The sequence below is a fragment of the Anopheles bellator genome, chromosome 2, assembly GCF_943735745.2.
Source record: "Anopheles bellator chromosome 2, idAnoBellAS_SP24_06.2, whole genome shotgun sequence".
In the NCBI taxonomy this organism is placed as follows: Eukaryota; Metazoa; Arthropoda; class Insecta; order Diptera; family Culicidae; genus Anopheles; species Anopheles bellator.
Window position 1 is genome coordinate 64,025,667 of NC_071286.1, and position 26,601 is coordinate 64,052,267.

The 26,601-nt window shown below is 51.1% G+C and overlaps 1 protein-coding gene across 1 annotated transcript in view; it reads right to left on the bottom strand.

The window, feature by feature from the left end:
• The window catches only part of LOC131207861 (uncharacterized), a 90,397-nt gene that overhangs the window by 5,242 nt on the left and 58,554 nt on the right, over window positions 1-26,601 (bottom strand). Inside the window, exons 13-21 of the mRNA XM_058200494.1 lie at window positions 26,295-26,585; window positions 24,015-24,149; window positions 22,319-22,435; window positions 21,586-21,815; window positions 20,992-21,141; window positions 20,302-20,481; window positions 18,880-19,018; window positions 15,021-15,230; window positions 7,048-7,439 (exon numbers count right to left, since the gene is read on the bottom strand). Coding sequence (XP_058056477.1) covers window positions 7,048-7,439; window positions 15,021-15,230; window positions 18,880-19,018; window positions 20,302-20,481; window positions 20,992-21,141; window positions 21,586-21,815; window positions 22,319-22,435; window positions 24,015-24,149; window positions 26,295-26,585 — 1,844 coding nt within the window. The remainder of the gene's footprint in view (window positions 1-7,047; window positions 7,440-15,020; window positions 15,231-18,879; window positions 19,019-20,301; window positions 20,482-20,991; window positions 21,142-21,585; window positions 21,816-22,318; window positions 22,436-24,014; window positions 24,150-26,294; window positions 26,586-26,601) is intronic.

Here is a 26,601-nt window from a genome sequence, read left to right on the forward strand (position 1 = left end):
GAGCGCAACGAGCAGATTTGACAGCTTACGCGACAAAGTAGGCACCTCGTGGGGCGAATGAAAATGATCCCCGCTTAAGACGCTCCGTCTTTCTTCGCTCGTGGCACGGCGCGGTTACGGCGGGTCCGGCGGAAAACAATTTCCCTTCGTGTGCTTTTCTTTTTTTACGGAAAACCGATCCGAAACCGATGCGGCCGCATTTTTCAGAGCGCCGAGAGCGAGCGTGTGGTGATAGTTTTCGTTCGTCTCGGTTTTTCTTTTGCCAATTTTCCCGAAGTGTCAGGGAGTTTGTTCCGTTCCCGGTGTGAGGTTTAAATTACTGCCGCAACGGGGGCAAAAAGTTTCTCCGCTGGCACGGGACACGGAACACGTTGGGTCGATGACTGGGAAGGACAACAGAGGAGCAACGCGCCACCGGAAAAAGAAGGGGACCGGATTGGAAAAAAACGAACTATTTCGAACGCTACACTACACAGATATCGAGAAGGTTTTCCCAACGGACGGGTCCGCAACAAATTGGTGTGTCGGGACCGAGAAAAGGAGAGAGAGAGAGAGAGTGAGAACACCCAAGAGGATAATACGCTTGAGTTTCCACAGCTTAATCAATCCCCGATGACGACGACGGCGGTGTTGTTGGCGCATAGGACCGCCGAGAACCGAATCCACCACCTCCGGTGCCGCTGATGATGATGAAGCCATTTTGTCAGCTGAGTAAAACATCAAACATCTGCAAACGCTAACCTCTAAACCGACCTCCCGGCGGGTCCGAAGCTCGGTTTGGTGTTTTGCCGCACCAAAGTTTCCCGGCGATCCGATTGAATTTTAAGTAGCAAAAACGTTGATGAAGTAGGCATTTTTCACACGACACACAGCACGGAGCACGGAGCTTTCGAAGTTTTTGGGCGAGATAGCGAGTGCCGGTCCGGTACACACTACGACTGAAACTAAATGGTAAAAGTTTGCCGAGTCCGCAAAGCTGCCGATTGCCAGCTGAGGTTTGCGAATCGGTGATCCAGCATTTCGAATTTTAGGGGGCCGAACTTGTTGGTGCCATTACCGTTAGGAAAACGGAAAATGCATGATCCGTCGCAGCTCAGGCGAAGCTGAGTCTGAATCGAAAAACATGTGCGACCACCGTTGGTAAGCCTTAAGGATGGCGACGTTGGCGACACAAGTTTCGGCGCACGGATTGGTTTAGAGGATTACAAATTTGTAACCAATTTAATTAAGTTTACCGGAGCACCTCAGCGCGTTGTGTTCAACATTTGTGGTCCGCTCGAAAGTTTCCGTTTGCCGAAGTCAATACTCCTTCGTCTGCGGACTAGATTAAAGTTTCGCTTCTTACAAAGTTTCGCGCGGTACGAGGTTGACGACTCTCTTTACTTTACGAGTCGATGTATATTGCTGTATTTTAACGAAATCGTCCGCTAAAGTACGACCACACCCCGAGCCCGGCTTCTCAGTGGCAGTAATCGGAGTTTTTTTTGTTGTGACTTGTAACAGGAACTCCGGCTGAGTTAGAGTCAAACTTTTTATGACACTTTTCCGCTACAGTAAGCAGAGCTAGCCAGTGCTGGGACCGAGCATTACCGGTGAGCGGTCCGGCTACGATCGAATATTGGAAAACTTGTGCGGACCGGACGAAGCGGACTGTCCACGCAAACTGCACAAATAAACATTCCAAATACCGATGGGAAGAATATTTTTCGATTATCCATCCCGCCCGATCGCCCGATAATGGCGCGTGGTGGAGAGTCCTGTCCGGTGTCCGGCGTCCGGAACCGATGGAATGCATCATGATTGTTATTGTCCTGCTGGCCGATATTTTATCCACTTCCGTTCCCGTGTCCCAGGCTCAATAAAACCGAACACGTGTCCGGTGACGCCCCCCCCCCCCGTCCGGCGGATCTGCTACTCTCGGGTTGCTCGGGTCTCTCGGTTTTGTTTACAAACTAACTCTGTCGGCTCGTCTGACTTCCTTGTCGGAGTCTCCTGTGGCCGTGTGGGTGTGTGAATGTTTGTGGGCAGGTTTGTTCATTTGGTAGATGCAATCCTGCCGCCGGCCGATGGTCGGACTCAACCGAGACCTTTGGTCGGTTGAAGTTTGCTTTCTGGTCCATCAACATCCGGCACCGTCCGACCATTCCAGTCCAGGATGAGCGGACCGTAATCGGTGCACTGTGCCAGATCAATGAGGGGGTTTGTTTTCTCGGGCAGTTTTGTAGATTGAATTAAGTAATTGTGTTGTAACTGAGACGGTCCGATTGCTCAATTAGATGCAGTGCCCTGTCCCGGGCCAAAGTTCTAGCGAGCAGTTCACCAGGACACTGTTATCATGATTGGTTGTACGTCAAGGGTGTAATTCATGTCCCAACATCCTTTAAGGTACTTAACGAGCGACCACTTCCGATTGGTTGTGTGTTCGTATGTTGGTTTAATTAGAAAGTGTTTCAAATTTTGATCGGAGAAGTTCGTGGCAGTTCCCGTAGTACCTCAAGACCCAAGGGATCTGAGTGTCACTTGCCTTTAATTAGATACTAAAGGCTTACAAATTGTTTGAAAAATACACAAAAGCCGTTACTGCGTAAAGAAGGAAATATTGAGCAACCTTTTGCAATGAAATGACCATTCGAAAACAATAAAACAAACATTTGAAAATTTCTTCTAATTCGACCAAAGTATACTTTCTTAAACAAATATAAGAACTCGAGGCAAGTACCGTATTTTTCCGTGTATAACGCGCACCCGTGTATAACGCGCACCCATATTTTACGAGCACAAAATTGGAAAACAAATTTTTTACTTTACATTTTTCAGATATGTGATATCCAACAAATATCAAATGATAATAATGTATTACTCTAAATACTCTATAAATATTCTAAAGTAGACTAAAGATAAAATGCGTATACATTGCAAAAGACATACTAGTATTTTATATTTCGTAATAATCTTCAAACTCAGATTCACTGCTGTCTGACAAATTGATATTCTCCAATTGCTGTTCAATGTACTCCTCATTGTCACTCTCTGAAGAGTCCTCATAAATTGCGACATCTTCAGATCCATGCTGATGCCACATTTTTAAAATGATTTCACAACAACTTCTGTTTTAACTCCCTGCCATGACTTAAAACCGATATTGTATGGATAATTATATTCCTAACAAGTGTTTCATTTTATAATTTATTCAATAATACTATAGAATATGTACCTAAAAGGGCACATTTGTATGCTTGGAGGAGACAAAATGTTTACTACCCTTGTATAACGCGCACCCAGATTTTAGAGCTAAAAAAATTGGGAAAAAAGTGCGCGTTATACACGGAAAAATACGGTACTTGCTTCTACGTTTTTAATTGTGAAAGCTCCACTGACGTTCGCATAGAGGGATGCAAAATACGTCAAATATCCATCCGGGCGATAAGTCGGGTACGGTGGCCATTGCTTTCGTCTCGCCATAATTTTGGTCATTAAAATCAATCTAATTCTCACCGCAACACCCCGGGGGGCTGGCTGGTGTTTGTCGCCCGGAAAAGGACAATTTGGTTGGGCGAGGTGGTTTCGGGACTTTGGCAAAACCCGAAGCATTCGCAGCGCGTTGTGTGTGCTGTCGTAAATCTCGCTTTATCTGCATGATTGAAAGAAATCGTTTACATCCGTACGTGTTTCTCGGAAGGCTACGTTAAGCCCGGTACTCTACCCGACATCGGCCCAGCATTGGCGTTTGCCTAAGAAGAACCGGACCCCGGCATAATCCAGCCACCCGATCGTCACCCCCCCGAAGTGGAGTGGCAAACCGAGACGTCCCTGTAAATGCTGCACAAGAGGTCGGAGGCTTCGCGTCGATGTTTGGGGTCGGATTTCCTTCGGAGGTTGGTAGAAAAATGGCTGTTGGGTAAGTTTTGCCTCCGTTGCACCGTCGGTCGGCCGTTCGAGATGTTCTGCGAACCGGTCGACAATAGAGTCTTAGCCTCGGCCATCGTTACCACGCCTCGGCTCAACTCCTTCGCTCAGCTCGGGAAGGTCCCAAAATTTGCTCCACCTCTGGCAACCCGACCGGAAGCATCGGATAAGGCTGGAGAGGATTTATTTCGCTAGCCGAGCGTTAGCCGAGATTCGGGGGTTCGGTTGGCCCTCTTTATGCTGTCATTTATTCAGAAGATGGGTTCTAATGGGGTCTACGGGGATGTCTGGGCCAGCCGTTGCTGGGCGGGCAGCATCTTCCGCGTGCTCCAGGGATCGTCGATAGACCTGGGAAAGCTTGTTACTCTAGGACTACGGTGAGGAGTGCGCCGTGAGTGTATGAAAATGCAGCCTCTCTGCCTTCTTCTTCACCCCGGCCACCGATAGGAGACTCTCAATTGCAATTCCCCTAACGAAGGTAACGAGCCAGCCGAACGAGGATCAAATATAAATAAATGCCAAGGAAGTGCTTTCACGGTGCCGTTCTCCGGGACCCCGGGCCAGGAGTCGGCTGCTTCAAAACACTGCAAGTGTTGGGAAGTGTTTCGATGGCACTTTTTTCCCAATGGCCAACCAGCTTGCCAGTTGTTGACCGCACAATACAGACCGCGGGCGAAGAAATGGTGGAACGTACGGAGGGAACCAGTGTGTGTTGCCAAAAAGAAAACTCGCAGCGGTGCAATGAACTGTTTGACTGGGTGGGATTCGAGTCGGTTGGCTGGCCGTGAAGAAAAGTTCGAAAGCAACGCCCAGAAACCGAGCGGTAATGCTTATGCTTCCGAATCCCGAAAAGAATGGCAACTGGGGGGGAAAAAAAGCCGAAAAGGTACAACAAATTAAACTTCATGTTCAGCATGAGTTCAGCACGTTTCTGGCCATGACGGGGTTGACTGGACTGGCGTCGCACCGTTCGATCCCGGAATGGTCCGATGGACGATTTTTGCAGCAATTTGCTGCTCAATTGAGCGGAAAAACCGCGCCAGCGAGAGGTGATGTATTATGCGTGTGTTTTAACGGACCATGAAAAGCCGGCTCCGGGATCCGGGTGACTGATGGTGCTTTATTTTTAAATTCTAACGAAAATAAATCACTAAATTACGCCCCAACGGGTGGGCGAACGGTTTTGGTTCAATCGTTCAATTGACCAGCCCACAAAACTGGCTAACTCAGTGACGTGTGCCAATGTTAAATCTTTGCAATCATTGTCAATAATCCAGAACCATCTGCAAGCCCGCAGACAACTGGAATTCTGGGACTTGTTTGGCAAGAAAACGAAACCGTTCTTGGGAATCGGTCCGATCGTCTTACACTCTAATCTGCATGCCGATGAAACCGACATCAGTCTCAATGCGTATTCTTGGAAAAATCATGTTCAATTCCGTGTGTTTTTCTGGCACGCGCTGTGTTGCCGGAAACCATATTCCCCTCAACAGCCAATGAGTTTGGTACAAAAATACGAAGCCCCGGTACGGGCACGTTTTGTGCGAATACATTTCCGCACATGCACGGCACATTTCATCAATCAGGAAAATAAGGCTTCCTCGGGGCGCTCCGAGGTTGACGTTCGTGAATAAATAGATTCCCAGGCTAACCTCCTGGCACGCCAACCGTTCGTCACATTCCGTGCGGCGGTCCCAAGGGAGTGGGTAGAAACAAAACAACAATTCGAACGTGGTACCGCAACGGATCCGGCAAGCAGAGAAGTTAGCTTCCGGGGGTCCCCACCGTCCGGGGGCCTGCCAGGATTGTCACCCGGGGCTCAACAAGTCGCCGGGAGTCGTTCGGAACGATTCCCGGAACAGCCGCCCGGGTGATCCTGAGCACAAACCGGGTCCACTCGGGGTTCGATTCTCCAGCCCCATAATCAGATTATCGGAAAAGGTTTCGCCTCGGAGCCGGCGAGTTAGGCTTGGCGACACCCCGAAGGTTGCGGACTTCTTATGTATTCTTTTCGTTGCATGTTGACGATGTTGAACCGGCAACCCGACCTGTGAAAGAGGGCACCATATGGAAACACACAAATTTAATAAATTCTATAGCCGCCTGACCGATGGTGACCGTGCCGATTAGTCCCCGAAGGACACACGGAACCCACCGAACTTTACGCCGATTTGCCATCTTATTTGCCCTTTCCTTTTTCCCAAATGATTATCATTTTGGGGCCTCTCCTTTTTGGGAAGTGATGGAAATGGATAGCCTCTTCGGTTCGGTCCCGGAGTCGGTCGATTATTATCGGTTTAAGGACTTAAATGCACCCCCGAGAGAGAGAGTCACACCGAGACACCGGGTTGTTTGCAAATTGATAAAAAATTGATCGGACACTGATTAACTTTCCCGGTCTAGGGGTCGGCTCACGTGGGAAGTTGTTATCGGGAAGGGCAACATTTACTATCCCACTCGGCGGGGCAGATTATTTGAAGTTAGTGCAAGGAAAAACGGTGCCAAATAGCCCAAGGCATCGGAAGCCCGTCTAAAGGCGGGACAGGGGCGAATGGCGGCTTTTATGCTTCGGTGCGCTCGGGTCCCCTAAAGGACCCCAGCTGGGTGGTGTTTGATCACGATAAGTGCACCCAATTCATTACCTCCAATCACTGTGCTGCTGCAGTTGGGTCAGTTCGTTTGGTGTGCAAGAACCAAACACGCCATTAGCAAAATGTTGTTCTTAACTCCCCGAAGCGAAGGTGGCCCTCCGTGAAGGTCTTTTCATTGCTGCGCATCTTCGCACGGAAGTCGATGAATGATTCCGGTGTCCGGTGCGAAAGGCTCCGATTGATATGTTTACGGCACCAGCCACCCCTAAAACGTGATCCATCATCTTCGGTATGCTTTCCCTCGGCCTGGGACGTGCTTTTATGTTTTCATGCTCCCACCTTGGACCTTGGCGCGGGCTGGATGAAGGCGCGAGGAGCACATCAAATTACGTGCAGCAGTTGGTCTGTTAAAAACCCATCCCAAGGACCCGGTCGAGGACGAGTGTTTGATGGCCCTCGAGTGGACCGGCGTCTTGAGAGAATGTTGCCAGCGTATAAACGGACGAAAGGCAGGATCCTTTCGGACCGACCGTGCTCCTTAGCGACTTACCTTCGCAGGATGGAGGTGTTGTGCTTGTCGTGTTTCCGGGCCAGGTACAGCAGCCGCCGGATGAGGGTGAGGAAGAGCAGCACGAACAGCGCACTGAAGAGGGCCTCGATGATGACGAACAGGACGAAACCGAACGAGCCGGACTCGTGCCACCATTGGGCCGGCGACTCCAGCATCACGTTGTAGAAGAGCGGTGTCGAGGTGGCACACAGCAGCGGCAGGAACCAGCTGAGCCCGATGCTGCCGGTGATGCCGGTCGCCAGGTTGGTGGCGGCCACCAGTTTGCGTGGTCCGTGTAGCTCCGTCGTCACCAGGACGGTGATCGCCACCAGGGTCGAGGTGCCGAGCAGCAGAAACCCGGAGAGGAGGGCCATCACCAGGGCGTACCATTCCTAGACGGACGAACGGGGAAAGCGAAATGAAATCGACGGGAAAAAGTAGATGGTCAGCCAAAGTGTACGATTCTTCGGCGGCCGAGGCCCACTTCTGAGACAGTCCCGATGTCCGAAGAATGCGCCCGGCGTTTGTTTGTTCGGCTTTTTCTTTCGTCCTTGAGGCCAAGCGATCGTTTGTTTTCGTTTTGCGTCCTGCCTCCACGAGAACGGCTGCATTTCCACGCTATTTAATGCACCTTAAGCAGAAGACGTTTAGAACGCTCTTCAGAAGCGTTCGAAGGTGGTCCGGAAAATATCCGAAGCCATGATAGAGCAGCGCCTTCATGTTTTGGTGTTCCTCTAGACACGGTGCATGCCTTCCCTATTCGGCTTCCCTGAGCTGCTGCTGCTGCTGATTGTCCATTGTGACGATGCATTTCGTCAAGCAATCCTTCATAATGAACGTCAGCGCAGCGCAGCCCAACCGGGAAGGTGTTCCGGGCGAGACTCTGTCCAGGACAGGCGTCCATATTAGCCACGTCATCCCCCCCGTCGGAAGCGCTCAATTAATTGTCGTAATAAATGTACTCTCCGCTTCATCGCGGGGCGACATCATCACCTTCACCGCAGTCGGTCTCACTCGTGTCATTATGCTCAGAGGCGCCCCAGGTCCACCGGTCCAGTACGGAAGGGTCACATTGCTCCGGTCGGCCTGTGACGACATTGCACACCCGCTGCTATCTGCCACCAGGACCAGGAGGAGATCCTGGCCAGTGCTTTAATGGAGAGCGCGTGGCGGACAGTGCTTTGCTTCTTCGGTTCACTTGGGTTGTCTGGGAGTCTTTGGACCATCGCGATGCGGTGTACACGTTGAACCGGAGCGTCGGCCATTTTGAAGCATTTGCCCATTACGGGAAGTGGGAAAATTTTGCCAATTAAAATCGTATTATTATTGTTGCAACCCAGTCCATCGGCGATTCCGGGGGGTTTGGCCCGCCTTCTCGGTGCTCGGAAGTGTTCAGAATAAATAAAAGTAGCTTCCAGCACACCAGAGACCGGACCAGGTTTTGGGTGTGGTGAAACTTTGGCCAATTTTGCCTCACTCCCATCCACCGAGCTGGGCCTCTGGGGCCTGGACACGCCGAATTGGTTATCAATCAAGGGAAAATGAAATTTATTGGCCTGTTCATGGCACGGTTCGTGCGCCTCCTGATCGACGTGATTTCGCGTGGCCAGTCTCAGCGATGATGAGTAGTTGAGCGCACGGCACCCCGACTTGATAGAGGGATTTGAAAAATGGGAAAACTTTTCCACCCGGGCGTTGTGTATTCGATCATGCAAATTGAGTGACAAGCACCGGGAACGGTAGATAGATGGGTCTCGTGGTCGAATCGTGGTGAAACAACGATTCGGCAGGCCCGAAACATGGCTCACATTATCATACAGATGAAGTTGGCCTACCGGCCTGGCACTTTAATATTGATTAATGTGCCGAAGCACTGAGCAATTCAGTGAGACGGCACTGCGGGAACTCAGTATCGTTTTTCTTGCTTCTTGACTCGCGACAAAAAAATAAAATCGCACCCGAAAACAACGCATAAGCAATATTTGTCTGATGCTCCAATTCGTGCATTTGTCGTGGCCGTGTTTTTGATTAGAAAAAAATCCCGTGCGCCAGAATGGCGCACAATATCGGGTTCGCTACGGAAAAGTGCATCTGTGGAGCGTGCTGATCAGCCAGCAAAGAAGCCACGATGATGATGACGGTGATGATGATAACGATGGCGACATGTTTGCAGCGCTTCGAGCGATAAAGAAACGCGCCATCCGCTCGGCGACGGGCCGGAGACAAAATGTGTCCTTAGCCGGGACCGTTTATCAAAATGACAGCTTAAACGTGTTTTATGCCGGAGCCGGAAAAACACACGCCCGAAGGCGACAGTTTGGCACCGTGCGGGTCGCAAAGCGCGACGATAGAAAATTGTGAAGCCGAATGACGGCGGTGGCATGTTAAAAATGCAACGTGTTTTTCCGGGCAAATGTTCCTGTTGGCTCCAGATGACGTCAGGCTGTCGGGGGGTCTTTTTCTCCCGAATTGCAAAACGGTGCATACGCCGTACGAAAACCATTGGCCAAATAGTGTTTCAAGTGGTTTGTTGTTCGTTCAGCGCCAGGTGGACCCGCGAAATGCGAAGTGGTTGTAAAACAAGCCTTTGAAATAGGAACTAGCGTTTGATTTATATTATTCATATGCAGTTGCAAAATATTCAAACTTCCGATCCGACCACTTCCGTTTGGTTCGTTTGGAGCGACGTTTTACATTCCGGTCCGGTGTGTCACACAATGTGGCGTGCCGAGAAGTGAAAATGTTTCACTTTAGCCTTCCGTCGTCCCGACGTGTTCAGACACAAGTCAACGGTGTCCGCGATACTGTCAGTCCAGATTTGCATTTACCGATCCGAACCTCCTCGGGTCCATCCGAAAGCGATAGCTTTGGGTAGAATTGACTTTCAATCACGTTTATCACGGCCACGTGCGCTTGACCGCACGATGGTTGGCCCTTTGAGGTGGGTTTTGACCTTCCGAGAGAAGGTGGAAAGGATCGCGGGAAACACGCGCTTGATCTTGAGGCGCTACAGAAGCTTAATATATTTATTTATCCAGTCCTTCCAGTAATGGGCCTATCCCCATTCGGAAAGCTATTCGGGCCGGGGTTGGGATGATAAATAGAAAGGGTCCGTGGCCGGTGGGTTGTTTTCGAAGCCTACGCAGCTCGTTACAGGCGCGACAGGCGGACGAACCGTAATAAGGTTAATTATCCGTGAGCACCCGATAGCCGATGACCGGTGGCTCACGATAATCGATGGCTCCGGGCTTCCAGGCAGCGGGCTGTGATTTCGTGGCGGGAAGTCCTCCATCATCGACGCCGCCGCCGGCACCTATCCCATTAGCGGCCCGGGCCAGTAAATTCATTCATAAGCAACGCGCGTTTTATGACGTTATCGGGGCCCAAGATTGTAACGAGATAGGCAACTGGCATGACGCGTGTGGGCCAAGCATATCAATGTGGGTTACGTTGTCTTGGCACGGACATGCGGACACGGGCGAAGCAATCGGCGGGGCTGGTCTAATCGTTGCTAATTTTCCGAGCTGCGGACGGCCATTTGCAGGAAACCGTAATTGATTACTTTTTGATGCAAGATAAATAGCGCACCGTTCGCTCATCCGGTTTTCGGTTTGGTGAAGGCACTATGTTGGGCGCTGGCACAATATGTTGCTGGCTGTGATGGAAGAGGTCCCCGGTCAGGATGCGTCCAACAAGCTAATAAGCGCTTGATTACGTTTACGCACTCGTAACCTTCATGCAACGCGGTGCGGGATTCTCTTTTTCCGGCTCCGAAAATTGCTTTAATTTTGCTCCTTTTTTGTGTAGTAGTGAATCAACATTTGACGGCACTGGCCCGTGCCAACGCAACAGTGCCCTTTTGCGTGAAAATAAATTATGTCGTGCAATATTTATTTACAAATGTGTGAACCAAACCGAGCGTTGGGGGGCCCGGTCCGCTTCGGAAACATTCCACCGAAAGCGTTGCATTCTGCTGCCCTTGCATAAGCTGGCCGGCTGGCGGTTGAGAGGGATTTTGCATCGCTGGCCGCATTTTTCCGACACCTGGCCGGTGCAGCGATCGAGCGATTGCAATCTGCTGATGCAATGCAATTCTCGGCCCATTCATTCCGTTATGCGGAAGCATCGGCAGCGATCGGCAGGGATGGGCTTTCATGTGGATGAGTTTATTCTATGAAACACGGTTCACGGTTAGTGTCGGCCGGTGGGTTGAGCCGGTGAACCGTCAATGGCACGCGTTGATCAATGATCAATCGCGATGCGCTCTCATTTATTAGTTTGCTCCTGGCTTTCCACCAGACGTAATTTGCAACCCATTCAATCATCGTGGTCCGTAGCATTTTACTTTGTTACTGGCCCCTATTCGTTTGTACACCGAACCGGAAAGGCCGGCCTTCTGTGAGATGCGCCGCAAATGAAAGCAAATCAGCATCGTAAATAATAAACTAGTACGGAGTGTGCTCCGGTAAGTTAACTCAGCGATGCAAAAGCGAGTTCTATCGATCCGAATTCATGAACTTTATTGCAGTTTAGATGCCTTCTCGCCAATTTATCGTCGTATAATGTGATTATTGAAATCACATACGTGCGGCAGCCATATTTACGAGGCCCGAGCGAGCTCGAGTTTTTCAATACTTGAATGGCGATCAAATAAAATGAAATCGTGGTTCGTTGCCGCTTGTTGATTTTTCGTCCCAGCCCGACTTGAACGAGTTCTGCACTCGTTCGGAGCGTGTGAACGTGACCGGAACTGCATGAATTGCAGTTTATGGCAGTTCAGGACCGTGGCAGGGTAAAGTTTCGAAGAATTTAACACTTCCGTGACAAAGTCCACACCGATTCGCCCGATGGTCTGGACGCGTCTCCCTACAGTCTCTCTCTCTCTCTCTCTCTCTCTCTCTCTGTCTCACTCTGCTACCGAACGTCGGTCAGACGCTTCAAGTGGCGGCAAATAATGATCCTAGCGATTGTGTGGCAAATGTCACGAAATCCTTCGCGTGCGCACGAGCAAAAGCCGGAAAGTCGAAGCGCTAGTGGCGCACATCCTGGCACATCCATTTCAGAAATTATGGATGTTTAACATCATCGTCCTCGTCGTCGTCGTCGTCGGGCGCCGCTCTCCGACGGATGGCTTTGAGACTCAAAAGCGTGAAAATGGCAAATTTTCATTATCCGTGCGCGTACAGGATGCGTGCATGCCGGAGGCGGCCCCCAGAGGTGGCGGAGCTTCATTACCGAAGGCTTACCCGTTTGACGGCCGGCTCCGGCCGGTTCGGAGCCGGTTCTCGAGTGCCGTTCGAGGATTGTTTCGAATTAATTATCACGAGTGAAGCACTTGGGTGTGTGCTCAGCGAGCTTACGGAATACGGTCTTTGCTGGTGCTCAAACTTAGATTATCTGGACTAAGAAATGTGCTGAGGATTTGAAAAGTGAGCCACTGTTTGGAGAGAGAGAGAGGGATAGAGAGTTATACAATATTTCGTTTCATCTGTTAAAACAAACTTTAGTACTGCTGACTCGCAATCGAAATGTAGTCCTAATGCTGCAGCTAATGGAGGCGCATGGTGCGCCGTGGAATAAAATCGATATTCCTTTTAATAAGTTGTTAAACTGTTTTTCGGAAACGCTTCCGGCACGCGTAATTTCTTAATTATTCAAACTCGATTTCGTTCGATTTCCAGAACCCAGGCTCTAGGGCTTAAAGTGACGGAATCGGGCGGAACCGAAGACGGGCTAATTGTCACCTCACCAAGCTCATCATAAAATCTAGCCCAATCTCCGCCCAACCGGAACACATTGTCACTTTTATGTCGACTGAAGCGTCTTCCGGCACCAGTCTTGGCACACCAGGCCGAGCTTCCCGGAAGAAAGTCATCGCAAAGATCGTTCAGGGTCATTCACATTAAAGAGTTTCTGGTCGATTTCGTGGCACGCCTGGCAGCATAAGGGTAATCGTGATCGTGACGCGGGCAGGAGGCGGAAAAGGACCCGCGTGAGTGCCCATGCCTGCCTACGAAGTGGTAGCGTTCGGAACCGCAGGGACCAGGGCTAGGATGCGGAACCATCAAACGGGAGGGCTTAGGTTTTCTTTTTCGCTCGCTTAAAGTGAAAACTTCTCAAGCCTTAATTGAATTCCGAAACCCGGACCCGAGGCCGGGCGGTGAAAAGTGGAAAAGTTTTGCAACGTTCGCGTCGCCGGCATCGGCATCAAGTTTGCCCGAAAACCCGAAACGGTCCGCTGGGCGCCGAGCCCGTCGACGATAACGACGGTTGCGGTCCGGCTAAATTAATCGGAAAAAGGTGGTTTGGCCACCGAAAATGAGGGTCCAAACGTGTCGGATGTTTGTGTGTCCCGGTTGTGTCCGCTTTGATCATTCGGTCAAGGTTGAAGTAGCTTTTCCATCGACGCGCCATTGGAGCGGATTGAATCGTTCGACAGCTGGGCAAATGGAATCCCGATGGAATCCATCGGAATCCGTGGTTCCTGTTGGGAGGCGTACTCATTGTGATTTGAAACGTGTCTTATTTTTTTTTAAATACGATCGTAAGGATGAGCTACCAGGCGAGTGCCTATCAGAGGTTGTTTCAATTGATACGTACACTTACGGCGCTTAGTTTAGACCCTCCACGGAGGGTTCTTTAACTCTGAACACTGCTCACAAAGCACCTCCAAGGATGCTTAAAGCTAAGGCCCCGGGCTGCCGAGTGGCACTAGCCTGAGAAAGGCTGCCATTCTTCCTTCCTATCCACGCGTGCTCGGAGCACCCACTTTCACTTAATTGATTGTAATTTGCAGAAACATTGCCAGAACGTGGCCACGCTCTCCACCCCACGGGTAGTCGTGCTCTTGAAGTCGTGCCCGTTTACAACGCCCGAGGCGATAGCGAGCGTGCAGTTGATGCCGGCTTGTTCGAACGGATTGTTTCCTTTCCTACCGGGTGGGTCCTTGTGACAACGGGGCCCGTCGGAAGCTTGAAGGAGGCTTAAAGAAAGTGCGCCACTTGACGCCGTTAAATGAAAGCCAAACCAAACACCGCGGCACCACGAGCGACACGTAAGCAGCTGCCAAACTAATTCAGCGCGGGTCGCAGGGTGCTCCGTCGTCGTCGTCGTCGTCGTCATAATGCGTAGCTGTGACACACGTGAAAAATGGCCCAAGGACCGTGGGCTGCAGTTTTGTGCCGGCGTCGGCTGCGGTGCAGTAACGATGCTAACAAAGTTTCTCGTTATTTATAAGCATTTTATTAAACACCAGACCGACCCCCGGGGGAGCGATTGCCCAGGACGACGACGACGATATAGGTTGGCCGGAGCACACCGTTGACTTTGGGGCGAACATGTGTTGCCGTTGAATTGAGTTGCCTACCGTGGACCCGGGTGCAGTTGCCGGGATGGTGCTGCAGTCGAGAATAAATTGTACCATCAGCACGATGGTTGTCGTCTAAGCCGGAGAAAAGCTTCACCAGCATCGCTCTGGGGATGGTGATGACGGCCAGCTGGTTAGCAAGATCGGGTGCATGAGTGCCACTCGTTCGTGGTGCGGAGAGATATCCGGCATGGCTTGGGAGAAGTTTAGCTGGTTCTCTTGTAACGGTTTTAGTGTTGGATTCATTTATTGCGTACTTTACTGTCAACGGTCCTCAGGGGGCCCGTAGTTCAGGCTTTCAGGGGCGTACTTTTTGACGTTCCCATTCAAGGACAAGAAGCATAATGTAACAGGATTTATCGGCACTTCGAAAGATTGCCAGTCTAGCCGATACATCTCTCACGGAGATGAAAGAACTTCAATCTTTCATGTACCGGCCATGAGTGCACTCTCTGACGTAAGACGTAGCGGCCTTTAAGCAGTGGTGTAGTGTGAATAGTACTCGAACCGTACCAATCCGTAGTGGCATGTATCTCTATACTTCAGCTGGACCCAATCGAATCGGCGGCGAACCCGGGGGTGTGCTTCCGGTTTAACGGGTACTTACCGGTGGGAATAGTTGCAGCAGTCCGAGAACGAAAATTGCCATCGCCATCGAGGTGGCGGAGCAGAATTGCATTTTCAGGAAGGTCACACAGCACCGGCGCTGGTACAGGATCGGCAGCATGACGGCGAACGCGACACAGGACTGCAGGAAGCAGCAACCGCAGCTGACGACGACGAAGATGGGTCGCGTGGGCACTTTCGGTACCGATGGCTGCAATGAACGGATGAAACGTAAATAAGCGCGGCCAGGCCAGGAAATGAACTCAGGAAATTGGTTCGGGAGGGACACTTTTTGTTCGATAGTTTGAATGTGGTACGGACGGCGTCAGCTTTTTTATGTGACTTGTAAAATACGCTGCTCTCCCCCGGGGAGCAGTTTGAGGAAGATCGATTGATCTTTTAATTACCATCGAAACCCGGTTTGAAGATGAATTGTATCGATGTTTACACCACACCTGGGCATGTTTAATTTCTCAGTCAATTACCGAGCTAAACATCGGACCGATAATTTAGCCCAATTCTGCCAGGCAGGCAGGTAATCGGCCGAGCCGAGAGAAACCAAAGGCGAAAAGGTGCTGATCGTTTAGAAGTAATTAAAAATAAGGTAATCGTTTAGTGCCGCCCGCTTTCCATATCCTACCCACATCTCGGGCTTGATTGAGTGTTATTAATTTTGAATACGCAAACGGTGCCGCCACCGCGGTCGGCTTGGCCACGCCAAAGTTAAACCTGGAGAACAGCTTCCTGGTGAAGGATTATAATAGTTCGCTTCGAGTATCCGGGAGGGTGAGTTTATGGAAATTACTCAGCTCGTAAGGAGCCCTTAGTTTGAGGGGGAAATTAATTTTAAGCTTTTTAGTGATTAATAGGGAATTCATTATAACTTGCTCGACACCTCACACTCCGGACGGAAGGTGTGTTAGTTGGAAGCGGGCACAGGAACGGGCTGGCGGTATGGCAGCTGGGGGTTGGTTTTGGTTGGCTTGTGGCCATTAGTATCATCAAAGTGCGGGCTAAGCTCGTGGCATTATCATCACAGTCCCTAATCGGCGCTCGTGTGGCAATGTAGCAAATTGTTTATTATATACGTGCCAATCGAACATCGCTACACAGGGAGCTCATTCGTCATTCGGGTTGTGGTGTTGGAATGCTCGAGATATCGAATTTTGTTGCCGGACACCAACAACACAATCGATCCGGAAGCACCGCACTCGGTGGCGGGCACCATCGGAGCCATAACCTTATCATTTTATATCACATAAAAACCAACATAAAACGGAAATAAACACCGAATTCCGAGGAAGCGCGCGCGCGGGCTCGCGTGTATCGCTTGTGACCCGGATCTCCGCGGACCACATCCGGATGAATTCGGTTCGGTTTTTGGCGCGGTTAGAAATCGCTGGCAGACTCGTTGAACAAATCTGTGACTTTCAATAAGAAAGCGCTCGAATCGAAAATTTTATAGCTCGCAACATAAATTCTTGCCCACTGCCGTTCGGAACCGACCCCCGGCTGTCATCGTAAAACCGGACGACGACGACGAGGAGAATTCAAAAATCCCGATCCTTAGCATTCCGACGCCGCGTATCGACAAGTGCTCCGGCGGGGACCTTTCTGTCGCCAACGACACTGCAGTGACTGCGGCAACAAACGGGCAAGGAGCGTGGCAGATGGTGGCATGGGCATTAAACAAACTTTGTAACATCGTCCCAACGTTCGCGACTGCCAACGAGCAGCACGACGACGAGGCGACGACGTGACGAAGCTCGCTCGCTGACAAAGAACGGACGTTTGCTGGATGTGCACCAATCGACGACGAACGGCGGCCAGCGACCAGGACGGATTGATGCTGGGCCCGGGAAATATCGATGGTGGTGTCTGCGGTCGTCCGTGGATCGTTGGCATTTTTGCCGACGCCATCGGCCCGGGCTACGATCGAAGCGAAGCCACTAACATAAAGTTATGATGGCCGAATGCGTACGGTACGACCGGGAAATGATTTAAAGTTTTTCGTCCTTCAGCGGGACACTTTCCTTGCCAGATGCCGTCCAGCTTTATATTTTGCGATATTTGCCGCTGCTGCACTGGCAGGATGCTGTTAAATTTATCTGGCTGAAACGGAATTGTTGTGAATGCTGTGATTTTTTTTAAATAAAAATTTTATATGCCTCATCCGATGAAATCTTCCCGGAAACGATGATTTAGATCTTCCGCCTGCCGGCAGAGCGTCATCGAAAGTGGCAACGCATTTCACCCCGGGGTAGCTTTTCCGGCAGCCATCGGATGGCAACCGGAGTGTCTTACGGGTCCACAGTAATCCCTTCGCAATCGGACGTACTGAACTGGAAGAGACACACGAATATCCGCAAACAAATCCGCAGCCGGCCAAAAAGTGAGAGATCGTACATTCCCGTCGGAGATCGGCCCGTAGCTCCGTGATTCGGTCGGGCATAATGAACCTTGCCATTTGAATCTATTTTTACGTCTATTACAACTTCCGACGTAAATCTGGGCCTCGCAACGAATTCTAGCGGCTTTCTAGCGCCAGTGGTTGGCCGGAACCAGGAAGCACTGGGTACGACTCCCAAGTGCTGCCAGTTTCAGGTTCCGGTGGGTGGTAGGCCGAATAGGCCAACACACATACACAGACACAGTCGGCGCAGAGGAGCAGCAGACTGTCGCGAGTTGCCGGCTTCCGATTTTTATCTCCCAACAGAGGCGCTCCAACAGTCTTTCGACGCACACCCGGTGTGCCTCGAGGGTGTGCGCCTGGTTCCGGTTCGCTTCCGGTTCAGCTTCCGGGTAGGCAGGCGGTGCTGTTTAGATCTCCCCTCGGGCTCTACAGTTTCGAGTGGGGCCGACGAAAAATGTGTTCCGAATGGTGCCTTTAGTATCATTAAACTGAATTAAATGAGAATTTATCGTTTTCCAGTGAATTATTTCCATTAACATCGGAGTCGGTGCCGGGCTTGGGTGGATCCGGTTTCCAGTGCTGCGGATGAATTGTTTTACCATTGTCTGTGTGCGGCACACGCAAAAACACGAGAGAGAGTTCCGAACAGATTGGCGGAGGCTTAGAGGCGACCGCAAAGCGCAGCCCACGGCCGACGCCGGGTTGCAGCTGGCTTGTGACGTGGAAATGTAGGAAATTTAATCAGCTGGTCGAGGTTTTTCGCCGGTCCGAGGCAGATCGTAACCACGAATGTGTTGAGGTGGCTGTGGCTTGAGCTGCGAACGGCTTAGAGCGCTTCAGGAATTCAGGCTGTTTGATTGAATTAAATTTTCCTCTAAAATGAAAATGGGAATTAATGTTCGTTTCCCTGTCAGTGCGTACCGAGCACGAGGACTTCAAATGTACTTCCCTCCCGGCCGGTTGAGTTGGGGTCGTAATTAAATAAATATAATTCGTTTTCCAAAAATTATACTCTCCACTGCGTCGGTCGGTGCGTCCAACGGCCCTGACTTCTCAACCACATCTCACGCTACTCACTCGAAAACGCAAGTTAAGTGTGGTTTCTGTGGCGCAACATCTGGCCAACACACTGCAGTGCACTCGACATCAAACCCATAACATCCCGATTTTTGCTGGGGTGCACCAGGAGGAGGGGAGTGATTTACGGGCGGGAACCAAGCTCAAGACGGCCGCATCGAAGAGTGCCCCACCGTGGACGAGGACGTACTTGACGTGACCGCACACGTCAGCAAAACCTCGGCGGGCCCCGTCGGAAGTTTGGGTTCAAGATGGTCCAACAATTTGCTCCCGAAAGCGTCCTCGAAAAAAGCTCCACAACGTTGACCATCGGCCCCCCCCTCGAGGGAGTTGGAAGCTGGAAACATTGAGGGAAGAAAATTGTACTTACGTTGTAGTTCTTCTTCGCCAGCAGCACCACGAACGTGCCCGATAATGGGCAGATGCAGCGCGTAATGTTCTCCAGCAGGTTCTCGGTGATGCAGAGATCGGTGCGCCACGTTGGCTCGAACGTTGCCTTGGCATCGTAGCTGGTGGAAGATAGGGGGCCGCCGGGGGGAATTGAAGCCAAAAATTAATGTGAAGTACTCGAAGAAGGAAACGGCACGCGCCGAATGGGAGCTCCGAGACCGAAACCGAGAACCAACCGACGAGTCGTTGATCATCTAAATTGATTGTACTGTTGGGCTATGGATTCTTGATGTGCACTCAGATTGGAACTCCGAGGCTCCGGGACGGTCCAGGATGCTCAGTGACGGCAAAAGTATCGCCAACGGCGGTGGCAATTCCGGCGCATTGCCTTTGTCTAGCCATAAGACGATCGGGCGTGTGGTTTCGGATCGGGTATTTCACTGCCAATGGATGTTCTTCGAAGAATTCTTGCACCATCTTTACGCTTTGTTGAATAATTACGCCACGCCGGTGCTTATTAGTGCTCCGGGGAGCATCGGGAAGCGTTTGTCTTATGGAACTCTTCGTGTCTTACTTCAAACGTAAGAGGAATTAGTTGTTCCATCGGCGGAATATATTTACCCGATTTGTGCAAAAACGAACCAGATTTCGTGATGCCGATCGGCACTTTCGAGTGCATTTGCGGAAAGCTTACACCGAAGCCTCTGCCGATTGCCAATCAGCTTTTCCGAAGCCTCTTTAGTTGAGTTAATCTCTTATCGTTCTCAAAATGGGTGCGTAATTTTCGGAGTCGGAAGCGAATGATGCATTTCAAGAAAAGTTGTTAAACGACTTACCCAGCACAATGGCTACTTGATTCGAATTGGTTTGGCTTGTTTTCGCTCGTCTCGTGCCTCCCATCATTAGGGTGGACTTTGAGTTTGCTTCTCTTCGATCAAAGAAGCCTGTGGCAGGCGGGAGCATATGGCAGCGCAACATGCCGTGCGAAAAATGTTTACCATGTCTAACGTCACCAGCAGAATCGTTTCAGAGAACGCGTTCTTTTTCCTGTGGCTTATTCCTGGGGCACTTTAATTGGATTTATTGGCTTTAAAGCACGCACCAAGATTAGCGGCACACTCCGGGCGAATTGCTGATCGAAATGACCAACCGTTTGAAGTGTTCGTGTGCAATGTGAGCCAACTGTGAGCTGAAATTAGTTCCTCAATCGATCGCACGGTGTGTGTTTTATTAATTAATCTCCCACAGAAGCAACGATTGCCAAGCCGAATCGGAACGTGAGGAGCCCACAGACAGACAGCCCACTGATTGAGGAAGGTGCTTATGGCTCTATCGGTTTCCGGGCGGTTGCCGTTTCCATCTTAAAGCAATTGCGCGGAACAGCGGTCCGTGGCTTACTTACCCGCACAGCGGAATCCATTCGCTGGTGGGCGAATGTTCGTGCTGGAAGATGATTTCCACGTGAGCCGCCTCCAGCGGTACGTGCAGCGGTTGGTTCGCCTCGCTCCCGGTCCGGTTTGCGTAGTACAGCCAGCTGGAGATGATTTTCGACGCCGGAATATAGTCGATGTCCGTGCCGAAGCTGTGGTGGCGGCGGTGCGTGAAAACGGAAACGGAAGACAACGGAGGCATCAAATGAAATGCTGGGCATCGAAGGGGCGTCATGCTGCGCCCAAACACGGACGACCATGATGATGATGATGGGGTTGCCCGCGCCCACGGGACAAAATTTCATTTTCATAAGACCACGTGTGGCGTCGGCTGCACGAAAAAGCATGCAGCGAACTCTTCCCCAACTTCCGATACGGTCCTGGTGGTTCCAGCATCCAGCAGCCGAGCAGCCGATTGGCCACCGAGTTCACCGACATGTTTTCACGCTTCAACTCAGATTGACGGAATAATTAACGATTGCGTATGCCAAACAACCCTCCAGAAAAAAACAAACAAAATCGATCCGGACGATCGAGTTTGCGGTACGGGCTGCATGCCAACCGCATGGCCGAAACATTGTGGTGAACAGGGAACTCCTGAGCCCAAGCCCGAGTTTTGAGGTATGCAAATATGTGTGGTGCTGGCCCATGCTGGGTCTTACCTGTTTTTGGCGAAGTAAAATCGGGGCAGGAAGCTGGTGAGATTTTTGTACGATATGACCGTCACCAGGACGGTCCCGTTCGCCACGATCTCCTGCAGCGAACCGGAACGGTCCATTTCCATGTAGAGCTGGTCCGAGTAGAGCTGATCGCTGCGCGTGCACCGTACCGTAGAAGCATGAAAAATAAGGCATATTTTTGGATTCTTTTCAGAAAAACGCTTCACCGCACTCCCGAAGTAAATTTCGGCGAGGGAGCTTTTCATTGACGCCATTCGGGCATGGAAATTGAGTGATCGTGACGCAATGGAAATAAAAAGGGATGGAGAGCGCTCCGCATGGAACTTCGTGACAGGAAAAGGATGAAAAGAAATTGAAAACTTTGGCACGAAATTGGCAATTAACGAAGGGAATGTAGAAACTGCGGCACCCGCAGCGTCATGAATGTGACATCGGCTCGGTAAAACGATGTAAAACCGATAAAGGCACTAAAAGCTAGCAGATGAGAAACGAAATCAATAAATAATGATGAACCCCACGAACCGGTCCGGTTCGGTAAATAATGTACAGCTTCCGGCGGTGGCGGCAGTGACGTACCCGTAAATTTGCAAATTAAACGGCAGCCCTTTGACCGTCTCCGTGTAGAGATAGAACGAGTTGAGCTGGTGGGTTGCGGTTCCGCTCGACGCCGGATGCTTGCCGGATGCCGGTAGGCCGGGTTGACCGGCGGGCAGGGCCGAGGACGACGAGGATGAGATCGGGGCCGCCATCGTCGTCTCGTGGTTGAGGGCGGCCGCCTGCACCAGCTCCTGAAGCTGCTTGATTTGCTGTGTGGAAAACCGAGTTCAGAGGAGAGTGAGGCAAAAAGTGCTCGAATCATCGTAGAATCATCCGACCGTCCCCGGCGGACTTTGCGGAAGCGAAAATTTGTGCAAATTTGCCAATTGAATGAAACCTCCCCGCTACACGTCACCTTCCACCACCAATCTGCCCCTCTCTCGCACGTGCTGTAAATGCTGCCAGAAGCCGAGTCGTTCGTCTCCGGTCACAGATTCACGCCAGGACTCGCGGTTTGTGGGGGGAGCGGTGGAGTGTGCAATGGAGCGTGCGAAATTTGGGGAAAAGTTCGGCAAAGGTCGATGCGGCCGCCAAGGATTCGGTTCGATAGACTCTAATGATTGATGTTATCGGCCGGGGAAGCCGGTTGCCGCCGCTGTGATCAATAAGCGAGCGGTTCTAATTGGGCGATTTATTCCTGGCGGCCGGCCCCGCGGCCGGATGGAGTTTTCCGATGGAAATCAAATTTCCATTCATCGCGGCGAATCCGTACCTGTTGACTGTTGAGGGACACCTTGTTCTGCATGATGAGGTCCACGATGCGCAGGATGATGTCCGACGCGATTTCCTGCTCGTGGCGCGTTCCGGTCGTCTCGATGTAGCTAAACACCTGCCGAGAGAGAGAGAGAGAGAGAGCGAGCAAAATCAGCGTGGTACAGCGGACCCCGGAAGCGGAAGACCCCGGTCCGAGGTGGATTAATAAAATCATTAAATGTTTCGAAGCGCGTTCGACGCGCAATTAGGGATACGCGGAATATGTTGTGTGCCGTGTGTCCGGGAATCGGCCTCGCGACCTGTTCAAACATCATCTACGCATCGCATCACTAATGAACGATACATCAAAGTGTTACGACGGTCGCTGTTTGGTTGGGGCGATGCCTAATTGGGGCGATCATCGGAACGTTGTTTGGAATTCTAGATCTACAATCTATCACTCATATCAATGAGCCAATTTTTCCAGCAGGTAATCCAATCCCTACTCACGGTAATCTGCCTCAAATTTGTTTATCGCAGCGTGTCTACTTTTCAACGTGCCTTCCACTACTCCAGGGAAAAACATAAACCGGAATATTTTTATCTGCTAAACAAGTTCGCACAGGACATCCGATGTTCTGGCGTTCTCGGTGTGCGGCGTGGAAAACAAGGCAGAATCGCCCGGTAAATGGAATTCAACTGAAGTACGGCACCAGACGCTCGCTAAGGGGCCACTCGACGGAGCGAGCGATGTAACAGTCTGATCCTGACGGTGCCGGGTGCCCCGGTTCGGAGAAAGCACACAGCCCAGTCCCAGGCACAACACAATTAAATTTTCTTATAAATAATTCACTCACCATAAAACTTGTGAATATTTCAGTCGCGTTTTTCGGACGATGGTTTTGTGTTGTGCCGCCGCCGCCACCGCCATCTTCGGGCTAATCTTTCGCCTACCCCCAACGGATCCGGAGGTTCTTCAAAGGCCCACCGGAGTACTAGAGCCGGGGAAGCAGCCATTGCCAAAGTGCAACAGTTGCTTGGTGCGGACCTTCTGTGGAGGCCAGCCGTTATTTGCGTTGGGGAAATAACAATTGGGCCCAAAACCCAGCAATTACCGGAAACCCGAAGGGAGTGGACCAAAATTAGAACCACCGAAGCAAATAGCTAGCCTCGCACCGGATGTTACCGGTCGGTTTTGCTTTCTTCTCCATAAATGAGCGCATATTAGTTACGATATTTAATTATTCCGCCTTTTTGTGCATTGAAAAACTAGCCACCCAATGTCACCGGCGTTTCTAGCGTTCCTTCAAGGAACGCTGTTATGTGCAAAAAAGTGGTCATAGCGCAAGAAGTGTATGCATTCTTTCAAAAACCCTGGCAGCGTGGCAAGTTCGTTAGCGTTAGAGAATTATGTGGTGTCACAGCGGGAGTGGAATGTTTTTACTGTCACTTTGCTTCCGGTGGTGGCGGCCACGGTCCCGGATTCCCACCAACACTCGGTGGAAGAAAGGTGGAAAAGGGGTAATACAAATAAACTACTGAGTAGAAGCAGAAGACACAAACAAACCAAAGGCTTTGGAAGCCCGGGAAAACCCACGGTCAACCCAAAACCCTCTGCGCTTCGGAATCCGGAGTTTTCGGTGGCAGGAGGTCAGCGCACCGACCAGAAGTTAAAATGTGTTTCGCGTAGTTTTTTCGCCTCTCCCCGGCCTTACCTCGTGAAGCAGCCCCAGCAGGAAGCCACCTTCGCCGGGCAGCAGCGTCCGGTGGTGGCTCGTTGCGTATTTCAGGCACGACTGCAGCACACTGGAACCGTTGGTTTTCTGCAGGCCGTAGGTTAGGCCTCGGAACTGGTGCCGGTGGTTATGTGTTGGCCACACGGCGATGAAGTGTTGCAGTAGACGGTTTGGGTGAAAAGAAAAACGGTTCAAAAGTAGAAACAACGTTAGCAGAGCGCGTACGAAGGGGTTACAGTTATTTTGGAGGGTAAAATTTGTACATTTTAAGGGTTTGCTGATGGAGTGAAAAGCTCTCTCCCTGACTCGCTCACCCGTGAAGTGCCCGAAGTGGAACAAAAAATTTAAATAAACAAACCACTGTCGACCACGTTGGAAAAACCTTGCTTGGTGCCTTCGCTGGAGAGCCTGGCACATACGGGGCCGCTGAGTGGGGCAAGATGAAAGACGTACTTGAAGCACCAAACGAACCAACAAGTTATGATGTGGGAAATGCGGCATAAAAAAGGCACTCCGTTCCCAGCGAGAGAATGCGAGAAATTCATTTTCCCAATACACTGCACCGATCACGTGCTCGAACCGATGCGCGCGCGCGCCAAACATCGCGCAATGGTGCGGAAAAGCTGCCCCTTTCCGACCGCAGCCAGCCGGGAAAATGTCCACTCGCTTCCTATCCTATCTCGGCGGTTCGCTGATAGTGCCTGAGTGCGCTTTCCTGACAGCTAATTACGAATATTACGGCGCACGCACACGTTGCAGTTACGCCGCCGCCGCCGCCGCGCGATAAGTTATGCGACCGTCGGCTGCGTCGGTCACAATGTATGTGGGTGGGCTTATGTTTTGATGTAACCATGCTGTTTGCACGTTTTGTGGCCGGAATCGGAAGCTCATAATGCGGTTTGCAGCACTCCGGACATCGTTTGATTTACGATACGGTCGAGCTTGCGCACCGATATGCGAGCTGTTCATTAGCCGCATGTATTCATGGAACATAAACTGCATGCAAATGCACTGCGATTGCACAATATTATCAACCGATAGCTCATAACGGCGATCGGCTAGATACTGGATATAAAAAGGGGTTGCAAAAGAAAATTAAGTCCCAAGAGCATATCACTCAACTTGGCTGTCGTAAAATGGTGGAACGCTACGCATAAAGACAACCACAAAATGGATAGCCGCTTTTCTTTTGAGCCGTTTGTAGACCAACAACAAAAAAACAAACTAAAAAAAACGACCTATAATAAAGAAGCAGTTTCACGTCGTCGCCGTCGCGGCCGCCAAGCTGAGCCGGTCCGATCGACAGAACAAATAACTTTCCGTTCCGGAGGCTGCGAGGACTTCGCTCTGCCGGTGTCAGGCAAGCCGGCCCATCATGCCGCCATCATGAGGATGAGTGGCACATAACCGGCCACCGGCTCGTCAGCATCAGCACAGTTCCTATCAGCAGCACCGGTCTTTGGGCGTCGAAATCGATGCGTCCCTGCGACGACGGAAGCAAGTTTGGGGCCTACGTTTTTTTTTCCCACGCCCTGAAGCCGACAACTTGTGCCATTTAGCTCCTTCGCTGACGACGACGACGACGATGAGTGTGTTGTCGGTAAACTGTCACCACACGCCACACGGTCTGGGCAGGGACTTCGGCAAAAAAAAGTTGGTCTCGATCGATTTGTTTTTCGGGTTCGACTTTTTTCGCCGGGCCGTTTTCACTCCTCGAAAATATGATAATGACATTGAGGAGAAGGACACTGGGATGCCTGTCAGGATGCCGGTCGGATTAGGGGTTTCGGCCGTTTACTTTTGACCCCCGTGGCCGTGAATTGGAATCGATGACACCGCAGAACGGACCTTTCGGAATGGGGGGGAGGGGGCTGGTATTGCTTTTTATGTACACATTTTCACGAACGGAAAAAAATGGGGGCTGAGTTATTGGAAATAAGTTTTCCAGAACGGCAGACGAAAAGAAACAACAACATTTTACCACAAAAAGGCTGCCACAACTTGCTACATTCTTGGAATTTGGGAGGCCGGCGATAAACACAAAAAAAACATAGCCGACCATAATGATGTTGCGAAACCGGTAAACCGCGGCCCGATGGCTGGGAGACCCCCCGGCGGCTCGAGGTTTGGGGAGTGAAAGAAAATGAAACCGAATTCAGGATGGGTTAGTTAATTGAATTTTCCTATTAAACGAAAGTGGCAACTTAAGAATCTCGGTCGAAGAGTTAGTTCTTCTTAAACTCCGGAACCGAAACTCACCTCGTCGCTGATCTGGTGCACCGCTTCCGGTACGCAGTCGGAAAAGTCCGGCACCAGCCACTCGGGCCGCCCGAAGTCGCGCTGCTCGCAGATCCTGCTCGCCAGCCCGGTGGCCCGCTGCGGGCAATCGGCCAGCACGGCCGGGCCGCTGGCACTGGCCGGCCAGCTGACGCCGTAGTCGACGCCCGGTGGACACAGTGTGACGGTGCCCGGTTCCACGACCGTCACGTGGACGCTCCGTGACACGGGCGCCACCGAGTTCGACACGATGCAGGTGTACACGACGGATTTCTGTGAACGGAAACGT